The sequence below is a fragment of the Acanthopagrus latus genome, chromosome 6, assembly GCF_904848185.1.
Source record: "Acanthopagrus latus isolate v.2019 chromosome 6, fAcaLat1.1, whole genome shotgun sequence".
NCBI classification, from domain to species: domain Eukaryota; kingdom Metazoa; phylum Chordata; class Actinopteri; order Spariformes; family Sparidae; genus Acanthopagrus; species Acanthopagrus latus.
Window position 1 is genome coordinate 23,143,405 of NC_051044.1, and position 21,155 is coordinate 23,164,559.

The window sequence follows — 21,155 nt, forward strand, 5'->3', positions numbered from 1 at the left end:
ACTTTTGAGTGGGAGTAATCAGGAGGGTGGTTAGTACTAGTAACTGCCACTAATTTTAATGATCACTCTTACATCTTTGAGGAGGAGTGAGCCTGCCAGCAGGCTGGACTCACCACGCTGCACAGTTTCATGGGGATAGTTACTTCTTTGGCAATATTTTTGAATAAAAGTTTCTCCAGATCATTGAACCCACATGGCAATGATCTGTGTTCCGATTTCAGTGACGTCAAAAGTTTATATAGGCTATAGCTCATGATCACCACCAGATGTTTCCGCTGCTGGTTTACTGCACGTCAAAGAGTTTTCTGACACATCCCAAGGACCATGCCACTGCCTCCATAAACGCCCAGCAGGTTTGTTGTAGTGAAGTGTATTTTTTTTTTTTTTTTTTTTTTTTTGGGCACACCTACTCTGAGCCAGTTCATGCTGCTCCCCGCCTATTACTTTCAGTCAGACGCTGATCGGACGCTGAGATGTTCCTGCTGGATGTGCTCGGTCACCCGGTGTGGGCTGTCTCCGCGGCGCTGCTGGCGATCGTCGTGCGCCTCCAGAGGAGAGCGCGCTGGGATCCGCGAGCCTGCAGCGCGCGGCTCGCCGGGAAGACTGCGATAGTGACGGGAGCCAACACAGGTCGGTCACACTCACCCTGCTCCTGACCCGAGTGCAGGGCGACGCTGTCGCTCTTTTATTAGTTCAGTGCAGCGATCACAAGCGTTACCGCTCACCTCGCTTTGACTGTGGCACCAGCACGGCGGGTCGGCCGGATTAAAGCTGGCTGTGTGTTCATGTAAGTTTTGATATGGGAGTAATAATAAAAACCCAGTGTGTCCCCGAACAGCAGGCACACTGGGGACTTAGATGACATTCCATAGGACTTATTAATAGCACATTTCCACTTAGGATTATTTCCCGTCATGGCTAAGAATGTTTGAACCAAATAGAAAGTAGAGTAGAACAAATGATAATTATCGAATGAATTCACAATTTCTTTTTACTTTTCCTGAGGGTTAGTCGGGACCACGAGCTTGCTATTGCAGTGCAGAATAAAACAGTCACAGTGTCATATTAAGAGCAGTTAAAATATATGACAAATAATTCAAAATCAGAATCGGAATTCCTTTATTGTTCCGCAAATGGGGACAATTCTTTGCCACAGCAGCCAGAGGACAGTAATATTACAAAAAACAAAACAAAAACAAAAAACAAACAAACAATATAATAAAAAGCCAAGAAATACAATAGACCTGCATATGCATATTAACATGATATTGTCCAAAGTGAACATGCAACAGTGTGGCAGCGTGTTGTTGTTATTACAAGGTAATAATGGTATGGTTAGTAAGAACTGATGTGTATTAATTAAAAAACTATGGTTTGATACATGTAGTTATGATGTATTTTAAAAAGCATCCTTAAAAAAACAGTCACATCTAAAATAGAAATTATTAATCATGGGTTGATAACAGAATTACTCTGTTAGCACGGCATCATAAAAGTCTAAATTCACATCTTTAAAAAATCTTTATCTCATATCGGAGTTGCTGTGCTGTGGTGCCCTAAAGCTCAGATGAGTGGCCTTGCGACTTGAGGGTTGTAACTTCAGTTCCCCTTTCCAGTAGGGTCGCTCAGGGTGAAAGTAGGGTGAAAGCAGAGCTTCCTCATTACCACCGACGAGGCGCCCACTGAGTGAGGCTCTTAACCCCAATCACTCCAGCGAAGCCGCTCAGTAGCTGGCAGATCAGGCCGGCTTGTAACTGTGAGACCATGATCAGGCTGATCCTGGAAAGCGAGCATTGCTCTTAGTGACACTACCCTCAACAATAAAAGTTAAAGGAAACATCAAAATGTCAATAGGTTGCTGTGTGGCATTAAGGAGTGCACATTTAACTTCAAAGCTTTTGTGTAATATAAATCACATTTTTTAACTGGCTTTCTGCTTCTGTATCACATTCCTAGAGAGGTGGCAGGATGTGTCATTGACCAGACAAAAAGAAAAAAACATAAGCAATTACACGCAGCTGCACAGCTGTGTTGCTTTCCGGATGAGGTTTGGTTTTGAGCTCCTCACACACAGAGAACAATAGAGAGAGGCTGGCATATGTACTACTGTAGGGAGTTCGACCAGCTACATGTGTCGGCCATGCGTATTGTGATATTTTTAGGCTCTACCGTGATACTGTCAGGCGTGTTCATTTATTCGACAGAAGATAAACTACGGCGCACTTTTGACCATTTTTTTAGAATTGCATCATTAAGCAAAGCTTGATCAATGACTTTCTCTGTTTGAAAAATCGCAGGCAGCAAAGCTGTTGACTGCAACCAATCGCCCAGAGAAAGATGCACAATTTCTCTCAGCCATGTATTTTCAGTTACAGAAGATGTATAATTTCTCATTGGTTAAAGCAGATAGATAAGGTAAATAACTTTTATTGGTTAAACAGGTGGGGTGGAGCAGTGGTTTAGACTTAGCCCTCTCATCATGATGCCAAGGGGCTGGGACCTTCACTCCATGGAGACAGCGCTCTATTGTGAAAAAAAAAAAACAACAACTCCCTTTTTCTTGTTTTCCTGCACATCCTGCACTTGTTTAAGTTTCTCAGCTGACTCCCTAAGTCTCACCTCAATACTGCTGAGCAAAACAATGGTTATCTTTAGCCTTGGCCTGTCCACCATGAATGCAGCTGTGCTCTCTCTCTTACCCTGGCTTTACTTTCCAATGTGTTAACCCCTCATAAAAAGATTAACACTTGCAACCAGTCTCATTTATCAACAGGATATGTACAGCTCTTTTAATAGACAATGTTTTGGTATATAGCAATTAAACAACAGCATCTTAGACTCAGATCCGGCAGGTGCATAAATCAAACAGGTGCATAAATCAGGTAGGTGAATATAAGTGCACAGCAATTTAGGGTCAGGTGGTCATAAGTGCATAATGACTCGTCACAGCGGTCAGGCAAATACTCAGACAACTTAAATTAAAATTCATAAATCTCAACACAGTATATCTCGTGATATTTTTAAATCTCCTCAAACGCAGTCGCATGTGTAGGCTACCACAGAGGATGACTGGTTAATGTCCCGATAATGGGGATTGAGATGTGGAGTTATTGTATCTCTAAAATTTGTCTTGTCGCTGTTAAACTGTACTAACATGTAGGAGATTTTTATGTTGCGTGGCATTTGCGTAAAGCCGACTGCCCTATTCTACAGTGTTAACAGAGTGTTAATGGGTTCATCCTTGGCTTACGCCACACCTTCAACCAATCAAGTCAAACCAATAGCTTAACATGCGGGGTGATTTAAAACTGGTGTACAACTATGCATCCCAATGTTGTTTAACAGGTTGGTCAGACAGGTCTGATCACTGTTGTTCATGCCACTCAGAAGCTGTTTCTCTGCTCTTGATCTAAACACAACAGCAGTCATACCACAGAGAGAACTTTGTGTTTTACACATATTGAGACTGGATAAAAATATAATTGACATTAGCACAAGGCTGTCATGCATGTTGTGGCATTAGCCTATCTTCTCATAAGAAGAGATGTGTAGTTATATGTGACAGTGCACAAGTAAAGTGTGCACGCGCAGCAGTGTAAAGTAGTCTGCCCTGATGATTGTTGCGTTGATGGTGTGCTGCAGAAGAATATGTACAAATCCCAAACAGCATGTCTCTCATGTATCAATTCAGTGAATTACAAAGTACCTTGACTCAGTCTGTGATTAACGACAGTGATATATTCATTGCCAAGAAATTCCAAAGAGTTCAAATACATTTCCCCATTTAAAATTCCTTGTAAAACACACAGGCAGTGTTGCCAGAGTGGGCGGATCCCATCTGGTAATCCACTTACTGCTGAGCCTATGAAAACCCACCGTGGCGAGTTAGTCATTTCCTCACAGCTCAATCAGCCCATCTAAGAAAAACACTTTACAGTTATTAAGATAAACATGCAAGTTTGCAGTACCCTTTCCCAAAAACATGTCCTGTTCTTTTTCTAATCGGCTGCCCCACATCTCCTTCATCACATGAAAGCACTGCACCCCCTCGCCAAGCAATCACACCACTTCTTGGGAAGACATGATGACAGACACTATTTTCATTTTCACCTGGCACAAAAATGAAAACTCACTTGATTAGAGAAAGATTGTGTTTTGTTGACCAGATAATGAGAGAAGAGTGATCAGGAGTGTTACCCACCACCATAGACATGCAGACACTGAAGTAAGGGAAATACAATTTCAGCCTAACAGTTCACCGTTAAATTGTGTCTGGCACATATCCAAGTTATGACTCTGACAGCAGTTTAGCAGTAAGTAAGGAATGATCATCGGTGAGTGCAGGCAGCCAGCTGTTTTCTGTTTTGCAAAAAAGTTGACGGTCGAGAAAAATTGGGATCCTCTCTACGAAGCCATCTGCACCAGATATTACAGAGCATGTTATGTAATTATTCCAACACATCCTATATAGTCACCAGAGAAAAATGGCTCAGCAGAACCATAACAAACACTCAGAATTTATAAAGAGAAGAGTGAGATTTACTGTTGTGTTGCTGCTGAGGCCTTAGTTATGGTTTCCAGGAACTTTAAGCTTTTGCTTTTGTGTCACAGACCACATGCCCCAACTTCCAACTGAAAACAGAGCTTCGGTTTCAGAAGTCGTGATTTACTATGAGATCCAAATATTCAGCATGTCAGTATTTGCTTCAGTGCGTTTGTGTTTCCTCCGTTTCACAAAGCCGCCTCGTTCTTTGTTGCTATGTGCCATATCGAGTAGAGCAAACTGATTTATGCCTTCTCCCACTCTAGGAATCGGGAAGTTCATTGCCCTGGACTTTGCACGTCGGGGGGCCCGTGTTATCCTGGCCTGTCGGAGCGAGGCCAGGGGGTCAGTGGCGCTGAAAGAGATCAGGGAGGAAACAGGAAACCCTGATGTCCACTTGCGCCTGGTGGACCTGTCCTCTCTGGATTCCGTCAGGGAATTTGCCAAGGGGATTCTTGAGGAGGAGAAAGCTCTCCACATCCTCGTCAACAACGCCGCGGTATCAGGTGACACATGCGCAGCAGAAATTGAATCATTTGTTTTAAAGCTGCACTGGGCAGTTTTGTATTTTGGGGACCTGAATATACAAAGAGATTTAACGGAATTCTGTTCTAGTCTAATTTATGAAATGTAACTTCATCTCACATTTTATAAATCCCACCACCAGGTTTACCCAGGCATATAACCAAAGATGGGCTGGACATGTCTTTTGCCACAAACGTACTGGGACCATTTCTTCTCACCAACCTGTTGCTGGGTGAGACTCTTATTTAATATCTCTTTAACTCTAATCCTATGGACTGAGTTACCGCAGTCAGTTTAGTCTATCATTAACATTTTCAGACACATATGAAGCAGATACAGATTAATAGAAAATGTCACAATGACCTGGTTGGTTTAAACACAATTATGGACTCCAGGGAGAATAACTGCAGCAATATGGTTGCCAACAGGGGTTCTAACATACTAAAGTAAACTAAACCATGTAACTATAACACACTTAAAATGACTGAAAACTAAACTAATATTTAGCTGCGATGGTTGTTTCTCACTTGGTAAGAGTACTTGGTACTTACTGGTTTACTCTTGGGGTTGCCAGGGGACCATTTCCATGAAAAGTATGTTGTCTCTCTTACCCTCTAACCTTCTCACCACTCACTGTTTCATTTCAGACCTCATCAAGCGTTCGGCTCCGGCACGTATTGTCACCGTCAGCTCAATGAACCACAAGAAGGGTGAAGTGGACTTTGCTCACTTTCGCGGCGAGAACCTCACTTATTTCATGGATAAAGTCTACAACAACACTAAGCTGCACAATATCATCTGCACCAATGAGCTGGCCCGCAGGCTGCACGGGACAGGTACAGATTCTCATTATCAGTAATATAACTAATGCATGGTCTGTCCTGTTGAATAAGCGCTGCAGAGGACGGAGAAAGCAATGATGATGGATGGATACTGACCCCAAAGGTCCTCTCCAGAGGAAGAAGAAAGAAATCTGCTCATAGCTCTGCTTCTTTAGCACCACCATATGTGACCTATTTTATGAACTTCAGCTCCCGAGAGCAAGTTAGTTTATGCATATCTGAGCTTGCCAGCTCCTGTCTCAGTTTATCACGCATCAGGCTTGACAGCCTGTATCATCTGTTGTATAAAATAGATATATTTTTCGAACGATAATGAGATTTGTCCTCTGAACCTGCAGTCAGACTCTATAAGGGACTCGGATGATGTCAGTCGGGTGTTCAAGCTCTCAACACAGCCTCGCAGCTGTAACAAATTTTCCACTTTTGAGTCATCTGAAAGAAGAAAACATTTGCAGGGGAAAGTCAGCCTTGAAAGACATGTTGCTGAGAGTGGCCTTGCTCTGAGTTCTTCTGTTTCCGTCGCACTCTGAACCTACGAATCTGTGTTTCTGTACACATAGGTGTCACCGCAAACTCCGTGCACCCTGGTGTCGTCATGACCGAGGTGATGAGATACTATCCATTCATCATCCGTTTTCTTTTCAACCTCATTGGATTTTTCTTTTTCAAGGTGAGTACACTGTAAGATTTTACCGAAGAGTCACAGTCCACACAATGCCCCTACCACTATGTACTGTCTAGTGTGAATGCGATTGGCTGCTGCTCAAGAACTCACAAATGCACCGGAGTGTAAACTGAGCGATCGGGAATTTTGATTAAGTCACCTATCACTGCGCTAGAACAATGAGACAGGTGTCAGGTTTCTTCAAAAGCTAGAAAAACAAGAGAGCCAAGACTCAAGTCTGGTATGAGTGTATGCGGCTGGCCATGATGCAACATCTGGCTGACACATTGTGTCTAATTGTCTGCAGTAAAGATATGATGTTTGGATCATTAGCTTACACTGCCAGAACACAGGCTCAATGTGCAAACCAAACCACCGGCTGGAAACCCAAAGAAAACCAAAGTATTGACAAATGTTCGACAAGGCTGGACACATAAACTAAATATAGAACTTGGCGTAAGCATCCATTGTTGTTCAGGAAAACCTTTGTCCCAGACTTCTAGTTCAGGATCTCATTACAAAGAGTACCAGGAATTGTTTTCGGTTTTGGCCTTGTTCTCCAGCACAGTGGGTCCACAGTGAAACACGAGGCTGAAGTGATGGCTCCCCGCTTAAATCTGAATGTCTTTATGTCGACATCAGATGAACTTTGTCTCCTTTTATCTGTAGAGCGTCAGTTTAAGAAGACATGAGCCTTTTGATGGGCTAAAGGATAATAAGGCTGTTGATGTTCTGTATTGTTCTAACTGTTAACAGCAAATACTGTGAAAAGACCAAAGCAGTAAGTTTTAAAACCCGGGGACAGGTTTTTATTTTTAAACTTCCGTTTCCCTCGTCTCCAAGTCAATGGGGTTTTTTGAATGGGTTTTCTACTAAATGACTGAAATAGGGTCCGCGGTTAACACAAGCTTAAGCCTCTACAACACAAAATAAACCTGTAAAAAAGCCTGACACTGGGGAACTGTCAGTTTTACCTGCTAAAGTTATGCCTGTCACTGGCAGATTAAATTAGCCGTAGCTAACTGTGAAATGGTTGAAAACTCAGTCCTTGGCTTAGTTTTTTTATGTGTCAAGCTAAATTATATGAAAATGAGGAGGTTTAAAAATTGTCTATAATGTGTGTTAAATATTATAAACATGTTATAATGTCAGTGCTCCAGGATTTTATGATATTTAAACCTTTGAAGAAAATGTGCTTATGAAATTGCTTTTTTCCCCCAATACTCTTACCACAAAGATGAAGGGCTATCTGACGAGTTTGTCAAAGATGTCTCCGTAAACTCTAATAAAGAGCAAACATTGCTAACATTACGCTAAACTCTGAGTGATAGCATCCAGGGCTGATGTTCCAGGTCCTGTAACCTGGACGCGTCAATCCTGAAGATGTCTGTTTCTGACATAACCCAACGTAACCATAACCCTAAACAGTGATGTAGCCTACTATAGCAGCTAATCAGCAAGGTAATGATGGGAATGATATTCATTTTTGTTAGTGCAGATTTTGAGAAATCTGGAAAACTTGCTGCTAGTCCAGCTCCTACTGTGAGGGTTGCTGAGAGTTGTTTTCAATCACAATTCAGCGACAGCGACGCCGACAGTTGGTGAGACTATGTTTAAAAAGTCATTCATTTTGTACACTGTTTATGTAATATTGATGTAAATGAATTAAAGTGGCCGGATAGTCAGATTTATTACAATTTACTTGTAGTAGTGTCTGAAGTCTGGGAACACAGCCACATTACTTCCAGGTTAGACGAGGTCAGAGTCCTGAGCACTGTTCAGAAGTGAAACTGCCTCCAAGCAAAATCCCTCTTTGCGCAGGATGACTTTAATCTGTGGATTATCTTGAGTCACTGGGCCGTGATTTCTAGAAAGAGTCTTTGCTGTTGAGTTTCTCAAATGTAGTCTTGTGGTGCTTTGAGCAACCGTCTTGTAACATCGTATCTAACTAGCTAACAGGGTTTGTTTAAAAACCTCTTCACACTTTCCTCTACATGATGTTGCCATGTCCCAGATCTCAGGCCAAGTTGTGTTGAACCAGAACCATCCTTTGGCTCCACTGTTTAGTTTCACATCCACTGCTGCTGGCGCGGTTGCAACAACAGCCTGCAGTGTGTTTTACCCGTCACATTGTTGTTATGTGCAAATACATGTGTTTGTGCAAACACTTTTGTTTCCTAGCATCCACTGCCCACAGCCTCACGTAGTGTGTCACATGTAACCAACAACACATATACATACTTTCACATCCATCCATGCAACGTACGTACACATTCAGATCTGGAGTATGTCGCAAGCGTTATCACAGGACTGTTTTCTTTTCCACCGTCTGAATTCCAACTCTTGACCTCATTTGACAAGCATACGTGATGTGTATCTGCCGGAGCAGACTATGCTAAACATGTGGAAAAACTATACACACATCAGGGCAGAGATTACACAAACGTCTTGTGGAGGTATCCACCTGTGTTATCTGGCAACTGTACTCTCACCTTTCCCCCTCACTGCCTTTGTCTCCCCCACAGTCACCGGAGGAGGGCGCTGTCAGCTCCATCTACTGTGCGGTATCAGAAGAAATGGAGGGGATAACTGGGAAGTATATCGACAGCGACTGCTCCCTGCTCCTGCCCGCCCCTCTAGCTCGAGACGCTGCCCTCGCAGTCAAGGACTTTGAGATGTGCGAGAGACTGACATCAAAGCTGTGAAACGACTATCAGGCGCACGGAGGCATGATAACAGAGAAAGGGGTCAAAGTCCACCCACGTATTGCACCGCGTCTTTAAAATCGTCAAGTGGAGGAGACGCGTTTGTTTTTTTTGTTTGTTTGTTTTTTTTTTTAGGGGACACACAGGTTAAATCAAATCTTGTATACTTGTAAAATGATAAAGCGTTGTCGTTCTTCCCTGCATTGGTGTGGGTCAGGCTCAAATGGTGTGGCACTTAACGCCGAGAAGAAGCAGTCACACTGGCAGTCGTGTTGTCTGAGTAATTGTCATTTGGTTCTCAGGTTCCAATAAGTGGCACAATCACTTCCCTTTATTGACTCCATTCATTAAAACACAGCAAAACGTGTGAGCATTCAGTGCTTTTTGAAGAATTTGTACAGCGTTCATTCCGTCACGTCTTCAGGCCTCGCTATTTGGCTGCGGAGACAAGAGACAGCGAGAGAACAGTCTGGTTAACAAATGTGTTTTTGATCACAGCACTATCACTTGTAAGTGTGCGTCTGCTAATCATCTTTGGATAATAAAAAGAAGATGCAAGGCCATGTTGTGTGTCTGCCAAGAGGCTCTCTCTAACAAATGTGTCTCACTGCATCTTCCACCACCCAAACACGTGTACCTTTCTGACGTTCCTCCACTATTTCATGGATGATCTCCTCAAGCACCGGAGCCACGTGATCCAGGCGTATGGCAATCTCCACTGTTTTATCCTGGGAAACGCACAAAAGAAGCGGTAACGGCTTGTTTTTCATGACACCATTCTTTGGTGAAAACAACACCAAGGTGAAGGTGGTGTTTTCATGGGTGTGTACTTGTACTACATAGTAAAGGAGGACCTGTTTACAAAGTGAGGACATGTTGTGTGTGTGTGTGTGTGTGTGTGTGTGCACTCACAGGATTTCCGCCACGTTCCATCTGAGGAAGCTGTTGAACTGTGACGTCTTCAAACTGACCATCCTCCGATCTAGGCTCCATGTCCTTTCTACCTTCTCGCTCCTGCAGTAAAGACACACAAAGCAATAAAGAATGGATTTCTACAACCTCCAGACATGTTCTCTCTTTGAATGAGGTCTAAAGAGTCACAATACCATCCTACCTCCCTTATCTGTGCACTTTATCAGCTTTGGATTTGGCACAACAGACAACCTCGACTTGATCTCTTTAAGTTTATCATGCAAACTGCAAAACTAGAACACCACACTGCATTACTAATGGGATAATCTTTCCTTTGTTGGATAAATGGACAAAATGTTTTTAAAAATGACTACATATTGTTCCTTTTTTTGTTCCTTTTGCCACTCGGCCTAAAGCCAATGATAATTTTAATAATAGAATCATTAGGCAGTTGTTTTATCAACTAAAAGATGAATTGTTTGGTCCATAAAATGTTTTTTGTTTTTTGTTTTTTAATACAGAAAAATGTCCAACAATTTTCCGAAATGTTATCTATTGTCATAAACTTGTAAACAACCAACACACTAAATCCCAAAGATGTTGATTTTAATACAAGTAAAAACAAAGACAAGACGCAAAATCTCACATGTTCACATGAGAGGCTGGAACAAAGGAAAATTTGTCAATTATGTTTGAAAAATAACTACCTGAAGATCAAAATATTTGCTGATCATTTCAGATCGGTTTCTTTGCAAACAGCTTATTATGCGAGATCACATTACATAATAGAGCTGACGCCCGCCCAGTACAGTGACAGGACAAAACTGAAAGGTTTTCTGAGCACATAGACACAAGACATAGGCCGAACGGTCACTCACTACTTCCGCCGCACGCTGTCCAATCAAACGCGAGCTGCCTACCTTCATCAGCATCATCTCCTTCGGGCTGAAGAAGGTGATGTGTCCCTCCGTCCTCTCGGCCAGCAGCGCCACCAGGCACGCCAGCACCACGCAACCGGTCACTGCTCCGCGCATGCTCATCCTGCTCTGTCCTGGACACATACACATACACATACACACGTGCATAAACACATACTGTACATAGGTATGCAGACAGAACAGTGGAGGCTCAGACAAACGCACAGTGGAGTCAAAGTTTCCACATAGACCGGGTTGAATGGCACCAAGGCCAGGCAACTTACAGCAGTGGGAAAGAGAGGCAACAGTCAAAATAGGTCAACTTAAAGTGTTTGACATGAGGTGGAACGTTTGTGTGTGTGTGCGTGTGTGTGTGTGTGTGTGCGAGAAACAATAAGTGAGCTCAGAGGGAGCAGCACAGAGGGGTATCCCGTGTCATTATGCAAGGGTGAGGTTGACAAATAGACAGCAGATAGGGAAAGAGAGAGGTGGGAGGACGAGGGAGAGGCATGGAAGTCAACCGCTCCACTGACAAGAGAGATAAGAGGCCGGACTTACTTACAGGCAGCGAAACAGCTCTGTTCACAAGCGCAGGAGAATGGAGACGCGGCGACAAAAAGAGGGGGGAAGACAGGAGTGACGGAGGAAAAGCCAGAAGAAGCAGAAGAAGCCATGCCCTACTCACGTGTGAGCTTTGGTCAGTTGCTGAAGGAAGTGTGCTTTAAGATGAGCAGAGCTGCACCGGTCTGAGTGTCGGCTCATCCCCCACAGTCCGCCTTTATATCAAGCCCTCTCCCGATGCCTGAGTTTTTTTACTGTCCTCCCTCACATCCGCTCCTCAACAGCCTCCTTCAGTCACTCTTCTCCATGCTCCTGGAGACACACGTATATCTCAGGAATCTGGCTTTTTATTGGGGCAGTAAGCTCATCGTGCTGCACGTATGTGGGCCTTTGACAGGACTGACGAAATGACACTTTGATGAGCAACCTCGCAGTGTCTGACCATTATTATAGGATGTTTTATGCACACTATAGGTTTGTGTGATTATTGGTAGTTTATAGATGAGCCCCCGTAAAACACAAAGAAATCAGCATTCAGCCTCCTTTACTTGCTCCGCCAAGGAGGTCATGTTTTCACCCCTGTCCATTTGTTGGTTGGTTCACGAGCAGGATTACACAACAGCTCATTAACAGATTTCCACTAAACCTGGATGAAAGATGGGTCTCCACCCACAATAGACCCCCATTTACTTTTGGTGTGGACCCAGGCAAAGGGACTGATCCAGGAGGTCTTTGGTCAGTTTTGAATAGTTACAATGTTAAAGTTTTCTCCATAACTGAATAAACAAGTTGTTCTCAGAGGAAAATAAGGTCCCCAGAACACTGTTCGCCACATGTAAACAAAGTAAAACAGTGCACATGCAGAGACTAGATCTGTTGGGGTTAAATCGTGGTCAAGCCGCTATGGGTGGTTTGAATTTTAGAGTGATACAGGACTATTGAGTTTGATATTGGATTAGGCTTGATCGATCTAAAGAGGACTGTTCAGCCATGGCGGAGGTATGCACTCTGCTGAGTGCCATTGGAGTTCATACTTATATTATCACACATGACGACAAACAAACAAACACAAAAAGAATAATTCAAAGAAGAGGGAAAATGGTTAAAAATTGAAAAAAGAATAATGTGATAATTGTACTGGACTTCTGTTGTATGTGTGTGTGTGCATGTGTGTGTGTGTGTGTGTGTGTGTGTGTGCATGCGTGTGTGTGTGTGTGTGTGTGTGTGTGTGTGTGTGTGTGTGTGTGTGTGTGTGTGTGTGTGTGTGCGTGTGTGTGGCAGCCAGGAGGGGATCTGTCTAAAGAGGTCGGTCATAAATTCTTTGCTCCACACTAATATCAAACACCCTGTGACATTTATGACATGCCAGTAATTTATTCTGTGCACAAACAGCCCTACATGTTTCCGTTCCTCGGAGACCTCCTCACTCCAAAGAACTTTAATGATGCTTTTTGTGAAATCTGACACTTAACAGGTTTCCTGCATTAAGGTAAAATGTTCTGGCAGGCTGGGTCAGAGTGCTCTGCAGTGGGGGACAATTAGAAATAGTGCCAGGATTCTACAGTACACAATCACAGAATATGAAATGCCAATTATTCACTGGTTCCACCTTAAAAACGTGAAAATATGCACTTAATTTATTTGTCTGCAATGATAGTGAATAGAATATCTTTGGGTTTTTGGGCTGTTGGTGAGACAATAAAAGACTTCTGTAACACTGGACTAAAGGTATTGTAATGGACATTTTTTGAGGCATTTAATGGTGTTTCATAGACTACGAAAACTTAACCTAATTCAATCAGCACATTAAAGGACAACTTCACCCCAAAAATAAAATGAATCTACCTACCCCATGTCGATAGAAGTTTTGTAGTCCAGAAAAACATTTCTGGAGTGTCACAGCAAAGTGGTGTTCTCCTAAACACCTGAAGTCACTGGGGACTTGTTTTCACATGTAAAGTTGAGTTTGTGCACCCACTTTATATGGATTTGCCTTGCCTCGCAATTAGGTTACCAGCTACAGTGAATATTGTCATATCAATTTGTGATCTCGGAGCTTCCAGAGACTACAAAACTTTACCTGACTTACCATCACATAAGGGTGGGTACATAATGAATGATTTTTTTTTTTGGGGGGGGGGGGTGAACTTATTCTTTAAGCATCCTTCAACTCAATGCCAAAACCCCACTTGAACTCTACTGTGTATTATTCTGTGACTGGAAGTGGCTGGTTCCCAACAGAACACTGTTTACTAATGTTTATCCCAGTTTACTCAAATCTACAGAGCCCAGAAAATTCCCTCATGTTTATAAAAGATGACATTATGTATTTATAACCCACAATGGGCTATACATGTAACTATAATAGGCTTTGGAACATGGTCACTGATCAGACCTGAGGTCGATATGTTTAAAGTGTGACTGTTGCACCTGCTCAGGAGAACAGTACTGTTGTCAACCTTTAATGAGCCAATTGAGTGAAAATACCTGTGTGAGTTTTCAGATCTTGTGTAACATGAGTATGGGTGGCTCCAGGTGGAGTGCCACAGACCAGGTAGAGAAGAGAGGAAAGAACAGCATGTAGAAATGCTGTGAGTGACACACTGTTGGTTGGAATTTGTTCAGCCTCATCCTCTAATATTATTCTCATTTAGAGAGTGTCATCCTGTTCTACAGCCAGCAGGTGGCGTGACCTAAGCCATGTCTCGCGGTGTCAGGCCGGTATCGCGGTATTTGGGTCATGTGGCATTCTGCTGAAACGTGTTGACGCCGTCTTTTTCCCGAGGTGAAGGAGGAGAGCAGACACGCATTGCGTGCTGCTGCAGACATTTACTAGTCATGGTAAGAGAAGTGCTGATTGGGTGTAATTGCAAGGTTTTTCTACTTAGATGCAGCTAAAGGCACTCTTTAGACTACCTAGGCTTTAAAAAATATGTTATTTTTTTCAAATATTCCCTGTTCAGTTGAAGGCCTCGACATGAGTGGGGGAGTTAGCCTCCCATGTGGCTAACATTAGCTTTAACATGCGTATTTTACTTAACTACTTCTAGTGCAATATTTTTTTTAGGTATGTATCTTTGTAACTCTGTCGTGCAGGTTAACCCAGCGAGCTGTACTTTTTTAGCAGCCGAACATAGTTAGTGAAGAGTTAGTTTCTAGTGTTAGCAGAGCTGCTAGCTTAAATTGGCTTCCTGGCACTTCCCCGTCGGGCCCAAGTCAACACGTGGGCTCGTCTGACGACAACGTGGCTGCGTATTAGCGTAACTGGCGGCAAATTTGGCCCATAAGCACCGATAGGAATCAGTACTTACTAATACTCAACGTTAGTATACTTTATTGCAGTTTTGACTGAAGTCGCGTTAACTTAGCTACGATGCTACCAGAGTCGACGTGCCTCAGTGGTTACCACGTGCTATCCGGTAGACACGCTAAAGTATAGACACGTTATCGTGAGGATTTTAACATTACCTTATGTCAGTAGATGTCTGGTTCGCTCCTTAATCCAACGCTTTCACCTCCCTCAGGTGCTGCTGCACGTGTTGTTCGAGCATGCGGCAGGCTACGCGCTGTTCGCCGTCAAAGAGGTGGAGGAGATCGGCATGCTGCTGCCTCAGGTGGGTCCTCTGTCTTCCGTCTCCCCTCCTGTTTGCAGTTTTAACCTGTTATCTAGATGGGGTAGAGATAACCAGTATGTGTGTTTCTCAGGTGGAGGAGAGCGTGCTGAGCATTGGGAAGTTTAACAGCATGGTGAGCCTGGCTGCATTCTTCCCCTTCAAGTCGGCCCAGGCTGCTCTGGAGAACATGAACGCCATCTCAGAAGGCAAGTGGGCTTCCTACGTTTTTGGTCATGTGTTGGTCTCCTCGGTTGTAATGATGTTTCCTAAATCTGTCAATCCACTGAGTTACTGTGCTGACAGCCTAATATCAATCCTGAACATCTGAGGAAAGCCTTTTGAAATGCAGAAGAGGGTTGAATATGCTGACACGAATTGGGAAAATTATCCAAATGTAGTTAAATGCAGAATGACATTGTGTAAAGTTAAGTAGAATTAATTGTTTTTTAAATGCTTCTAGTCTGACCTGTAATTGGATAAATCACCCTAGTGGCCAAAGTCAGACCATACCAGACCAATGGCTAGACTGATGAAATGGAAGTATAAATCACTAGCACCATTTGACATGTTTTTTTTCCCCTCCCAAGACTGCTATGCTGTATGATCCAAGCTTTATTCAACAAAGTGCATACAGATCAATGAAGAATCTTTCCCTCTGCCCTCAGGTGTGGTTCATGCTGACCTGAAGTTGTTCCTCGAGACAAACCTTCCCCTCTCTGGGAAAAAGAAGGCTGTGTTAGGGGTTTCAGATGCCAAGATCGGAGCAGCTTTACAAGAAGAATTTACCATTTCCATCCAGACTGGTGGGGTGGTGGCAGAGATAGGCAGAGGTGAGGAAAGGCATTCCTGTTTAAGAATGATGGAGCAAGAAGTTTGTCACTGGAGCACCAAAATTTAGAAATGATGTGGCCTGTTGTGATGTCATCTTGTTATACTGAAGCACATGAAGGTTCATACTGAAAATCTGAACAGCCACCAGTCACATGCTGTCCTGCTACTGTCCACTTAACTCCAACAAACCCCCTTTATCCGTTGTCTGTCCTGTCAGGTTTGCGTCTGCACTTTCACTCCCTGGTGAAGGGTCTATCAGGCCTTGCCGCCTCCAAGGCCCAGCTGGGTCTCGGCCACAGTTACTCCAGAGCCAAAGTAAAGTTTAATGTCAACAGAGCCGACAACATGATCATCCAGTCAATTGCTCTGCTGGATCAGCTGGACAAAGACATCAACACTTTCTCCATGCGTGTCCGGTAAGGGTTTTTCAGTGCTTGTGTGTGGTTTGAGTTTGGTGGTCACATTGTGTTGCATGGCAATGGTGTGGTCTTAATTCCTGTGAGAACGCTGACACTCAGTTCTCAGCCACTTGCCATTTGTATTGGCTTCTCATGTTTCAGTGTTTTGGGCCCTTAAACCATGAGACATTTGTCTTAACTGTTTTGTAATACAGTCAGTAACCTGTCTGTGTTTGGCTTTTCTTTGGTGTGTGTTCTGCTGGTCAAGTGTCTGCCATTTTGGAGTATCCTCCTAATGCTTACCACAGACAGTACTCCATAGAGTGCTGGCTGTATAGAAAGGGGAGGGACAGCGACCTCTCCTCTCACATCTGCTCGGCCAGCTGTTGTCTGGTGGGGCGGTGTTGTTTGGTGAGACATCAATGCCATCGACTCACATGTTCAGCCACTCAAGCACGCCACCGATTCGTGTTGTGATTTGAGGCTTCACTTTTTTTAATACTCGTTCCCATATGTCTGCACAGTGAGTGGTATGGCTACCACTTCCCAGAGCTGGTTAAGATCGTGCCTGACAACTCGATGTACTGCCGCCTGGCTCAGCTCATTGGAAACAGGAAGGAGCTGTCGGAGGAGAGTCTGGCAAGCCTGGAGGAGGTGGTGATGGACAGTGCCAAAGCTCAGGCCATCCTGGACGCATCGCGCTCCTCCATGGGTCAGCAAAAGCCAATCTTTTCATTCAGACATAAAATAGTAGTGAGGACACTGATCATCACACCCATTATATAGCTCTGACAACTGTTACCACCAACATGTACATCGCCCCCTTTTTGCTCATCTTGGACCAATAATTGTCCATGGTGATAACACAGGGGGGCAGAATAGCTCTCTCATAAACCTGTAGTGAAGGCACAAATCCTCACTGCGGATCCTGTCGGGAGAAACAAACATGAATTGCATTTAAATTTTTATAATTTGTTATATGCGAGTGGTCTCCCTCTGCTCAACACCTTTCCTGTTCATTTTCCAGGTATGGACATCTCTCCCATTGATCTGATCAACATTGAGAGATTCTCCAATCGTGTTGTGTCTCTGGCTCAGTATAGACTGGAGCTTCAGGAGTACCTCCGCTCCAAGATGAGCCAGGTGGCTCCAAACCTGGCTGCTTTAATTGGAGAAGTGGTAAATAAAAGTTCAATTTCTTCTGTTCTCATAAACTGGACCAGTGATGTTATACCAAAATCTGTCAATCCACTGAATCAATGTGATGACAAACCTATCCGGTGCTGATGGTCCTCAAGCAATGTAAATTGAATCTCTCAGCCCCACTGCTGTGAGTATTTGTCTGTGTGACTAACCCCCCTTTTTCCTATTTCTTTAGGTGGGAGCTCGTCTCATCTCACATGCCGGCAGTCTCACCAACCTGGCCAAGTACCCAGCATCCACCGTTCAGATCCTGGGAGCAGAGAAGGCCCTGTTCAGGTACTGGGGCACCCCCTCCCTGCTGGGGAAAGTGGTTGCAGTGATGGCAGGGCTGGGCTGGAGCAGAGCAGGGTGACTGGAGGAGACACAACTCTGAGGTCTCCTCTGGAGTGATCCCTCTCGCCCTAATGCACCCCACAGTCTGAGCAGCCACTCACAGCACTGAGGTAGAAAATCTGAAAAGCTAGTTAAACCCTGCACAGTTCTCTGGATTTCTGAGGGAATAATTCTGAACCAGTTTTGGTGCTTATTCCCTTGTTGTAGTTTTTCCACTAGGGGGAGCCATTCAGTCATTGTGAAGTGCTGGCACAACACCCTATTTAACCCCCTTTTTAAATAAGAAAACATTGTTTAAACCCATAAGAAAACATCATTGCCATAACTGTTTTTTTTTTTTGTTTTTTTTTTAGTCCTTTGGTTTGTGTCTGGTCATGGCACTTCCATGGCATGTTGGTAGCACAGATGCACCTTTTGACTTATGTTGAGATTTCACCATGTATCTTTTTGATAATGTTTCGTTGTTTCTGCAACTTTTCATCCTGAATGTACATCCTGAATGTGAAATGAGTTGTATTTTCACACAGAGCCCTAAAGACTCGTGGTAACACCCCAAAGTATGGTCTCATCTTCCACTCGACCTTCATCGGACGTGCTGCAGCCAAGAACAAAGGAAGAATCTCCAGATATCTGGCAAACAAGTGCACAATTGCCTCACGTATTGACTGTTTCTCTGGTGAGTGATCCCTCTTTGGACTAATGCTGTTACAGCTTACAATTATTGTGGCATAACTGCAGTGATGCTCATATTTTTCGTCAACAGCATTCATCCCTCGGGTTGATGTTGATAAGCTAATTTCTGAGCAAAGCCACATGTTGAGACGCTTTGAAGCCTTCTGTAACCTGATGGCACTGAAGTTGATTTTGATTGTTCACTGTCTTACAGAGGTTCCCACAAGTGTGTTTGGAGACAAGCTGCGTGGACAGGTGGAAGAGCGACTGTCTTTCTATGAGACTGGCGATGTGCCACGGAAGAATGTGGATGTCATGAAAGAGGCTCTTAAAGAGGTAAGCTCAATGTAAAGTCTAAGACATAGTGTGTGTAGCTTGTTATATACTCGGCAGGACATGGATCGGTTATCTAGAATTTGTTTTTTGAATGTTCCAATTATACATTCAAAATCTAATGCTGTGAATGATGACAAGCCTTTCCCTGACTTCCCTGAGGGTAAACACTGATTTAATGAGCCTGACGCAGCATCATTCCTCAGATAAACCTGCTGGTTTCCCCCTGACTGTAATTAACAAGTCTGTCTGTCCCCCCCCAGGCTACTGATGTTGCATCTGAGATCAAGCGGAAGATGGAGAAGAAGGAAAAGAAGCGCAAGAAGAAGGAAAAGAAGTTGGCAGAGCTGGAAGCAAATGGTGAAACCAACGGTGACGCAGAGGTGAGCCTTGATTTTTACCGTCTGGCTGCATGTTTTGATTTGAGATTTGACCCCAACGTGGTCCTGTCTCAGTGTACGACATGCTATATCAGCCTGACTCCGAACCATTGGCTGGTCCTAAACAGTGGACTTGATCACTGAAGTGAGTCAGACATTGCATAGAAGCACACAAAGGATAAATTATACTTAAAGGCTAGCTTGGAGTCCAGTCGTCCATATTGTCTCTTACCTCTCACTGAACTTTTTTTTTTCTTTAATGTGGTTGCAGGTGGAGAATGGAGACGCAGACACCCCTGTAGTGAAGAAGAAAAAGAAGAAACAAGCGGCCGAGGAGATGGAGGTCGAAGCAGAGGAGGCCCCTGCTGCAGAGAACGGAGCAGAGGAAACCCCAGGAAAGAAGAAAAAGAAGCGAAAGGCTGAGGCTGTGGATGAAGAGCCAGCAGAAGAGGTCCCAGAAGCACCTGTATCTGAGAAGAAAAAGAAAAAGAAGAAAAAGGAGGCTGGAGACTAGAGAATATGGCCAAAGACTGAATCTTTATTTTTTTTGTGTACAGTATATTTTTATTTTACTCTTTTAACCTGCAGCAAGTTCATGTTAGCAGCTTAATGTTGTACGGTCTTGTTTTTTTGTTTTGTTAACCTCAAAGCAGGTTAGACTGCAAAGAAATGTATATAACTGTGCCTTGAAGACGCTGAACTTCTGTCGTTACATTCTGTAAATAAATTGTAATTTACACCTTTTTGAGGTAAAAGCATCTGGTCTGTCATGTTTTTACAGGTGAAAGGTTTGACTGCAAACTGAGGTTGTAGGCTCGTGGGACTGTACAAATCTATTGTCTTTTTGTCATGTTTGAGTTCACATTGACTGGTGCATCAACACTTCAAGCTATTATCTGGACACTGCTTCACTCTACATATATCATGCACATGAAAAAAAAATCTCACTATATTGAAGACCTGCAATGGTTGGCCAGGCTGTCAGGAGAGATGTACATTATGCTTTGTGTGGACAAGAGGATGATAACTGGGTTGGTGAAAAGATCAGGTGGCCTTTAAACCCACTTTTTTTTGCGTGCTCACTTAAACTAAGAAGTGCTATACGTTCTGAGTCTGAGGTTCCAACTTGTTGACTCACTTAGGATACTGTGAGCGCATAACTTGCCACTTTAAATACAAATAGTGATTTGCTTTATTGAATCATGTTATGTACCTGCATCCTGGGCCTTGCACATCCAAGTGGAATGTGGCATATGTTTATGTTAGCAGGAGTAGGCCAAACCTTTTCCTTTGGAAGGCCAAATAACCTGTAGGTTGGTTAATCCTTGGTAAGATGCAAAATGGTTCAAGAACCCAAAACTGACACACCTCTTGCACAAAGTGTAACTTGGCTTGCAATGCTCAGATTGTGACAGCTAATAACGAGGGTGTTATTTACATATTTATTGCTAGACAGATCTGGCAGGCCAAACCTCTGACAGAATCATAGGGGGTGCTGATGTTAGCACGCAGGGCAGTCCTTTTATTACTTAGACCTGTTGGCCAAGTCAACACTTGTGTGAGAACAGCTCTTCCAAAGTCCAGTGTTGAAATTCATGTAACTATAGCCAAGTCAAACATTATTATTTATGGGTCAGTGATGTAGCTGCCATGTGGCTATATATATAGTGGAATGATGACAGCCGGACCAAAGAAAGCCACACTGTCTGGATGTGTGCTGTG

At 43.5% G+C, this 21,155-nt stretch overlaps 3 protein-coding genes and 2 non-coding genes across 6 annotated transcripts; 4 read left to right on the forward strand and 1 right to left on the reverse strand.

Annotated features, from left to right (window-relative positions):
* The first annotated feature begins 425 nt into the window (after nt 1–425).
* On the forward strand, nt 426–9,842 carry zgc:64106 (uncharacterized protein LOC393348 homolog). Its single transcript, XM_037101108.1, has 6 exons — nt 426–630; nt 4,810–5,049; nt 5,211–5,300; nt 5,716–5,904; nt 6,471–6,580; nt 9,100–9,842. Exons 1-6 carry the CDS (start codon nt 474–476, stop codon nt 9,277–9,279), a joined length of 966 nt encoding a protein of 321 aa, XP_036957003.1. The 5' UTR covers nt 426–473; the 3' UTR covers nt 9,280–9,842.
* Nucleotides 9,575–15,275, reverse strand: mlnl (motilin-like). 2 transcript variants are annotated; one of them, XM_037101111.1, is made up of 6 exons: nt 15,138–15,275; nt 11,794–11,981; nt 11,112–11,242; nt 10,192–10,293; nt 9,917–10,007; nt 9,575–9,717 (listed from the first exon to the last, which is right to left on the reverse strand). In XM_037101111.1, the coding sequence occupies exons 3-6, from the start codon at nt 11,229–11,231 to the stop codon at nt 9,710–9,712; spliced, it is 321 nt and encodes a 106-aa protein (XP_036957006.1). In that variant the 5' UTR covers nt 11,232–11,242; nt 11,794–11,981; nt 15,138–15,275; the 3' UTR covers nt 9,575–9,709. The 2 variants fall into 2 exon arrangements, with proteins under 2 accessions (XP_036957006.1, XP_036957004.1); XM_037101109.1 differs by having other exon boundaries at nt 11,070–11,242.
* Nucleotides 14,380–20,191, forward strand: nop56 (NOP56 ribonucleoprotein homolog). Its single transcript, XM_037101105.1, has 12 exons — nt 14,380–14,510; nt 15,194–15,283; nt 15,375–15,489; nt 15,949–16,113; nt 16,332–16,530; nt 17,037–17,224; nt 17,540–17,691; nt 17,891–17,991; nt 18,576–18,724; nt 18,935–19,056; nt 19,317–19,436; nt 19,705–20,191. The coding sequence occupies exons 1-12, from the start codon at nt 14,508–14,510 to the stop codon at nt 19,945–19,947; spliced, it is 1,647 nt and encodes a 548-aa protein (XP_036957000.1). The 5' UTR covers nt 14,380–14,507; the 3' UTR covers nt 19,948–20,191.
* On the forward strand, nt 17,329–17,458 carry LOC119021990. The gene has a single exon (XR_005075816.1). It is a non-coding gene; the product is annotated as a small nucleolar RNA SNORA26 (small nucleolar RNA).
* Nucleotides 19,179–19,244, forward strand: LOC119021986. Its single transcript, XR_005075812.1, has one exon. It is a non-coding gene; the product is annotated as a small nucleolar RNA SNORD57 (small nucleolar RNA).
* Nucleotides 20,192–21,155: the final 964 nt, after the last annotated feature.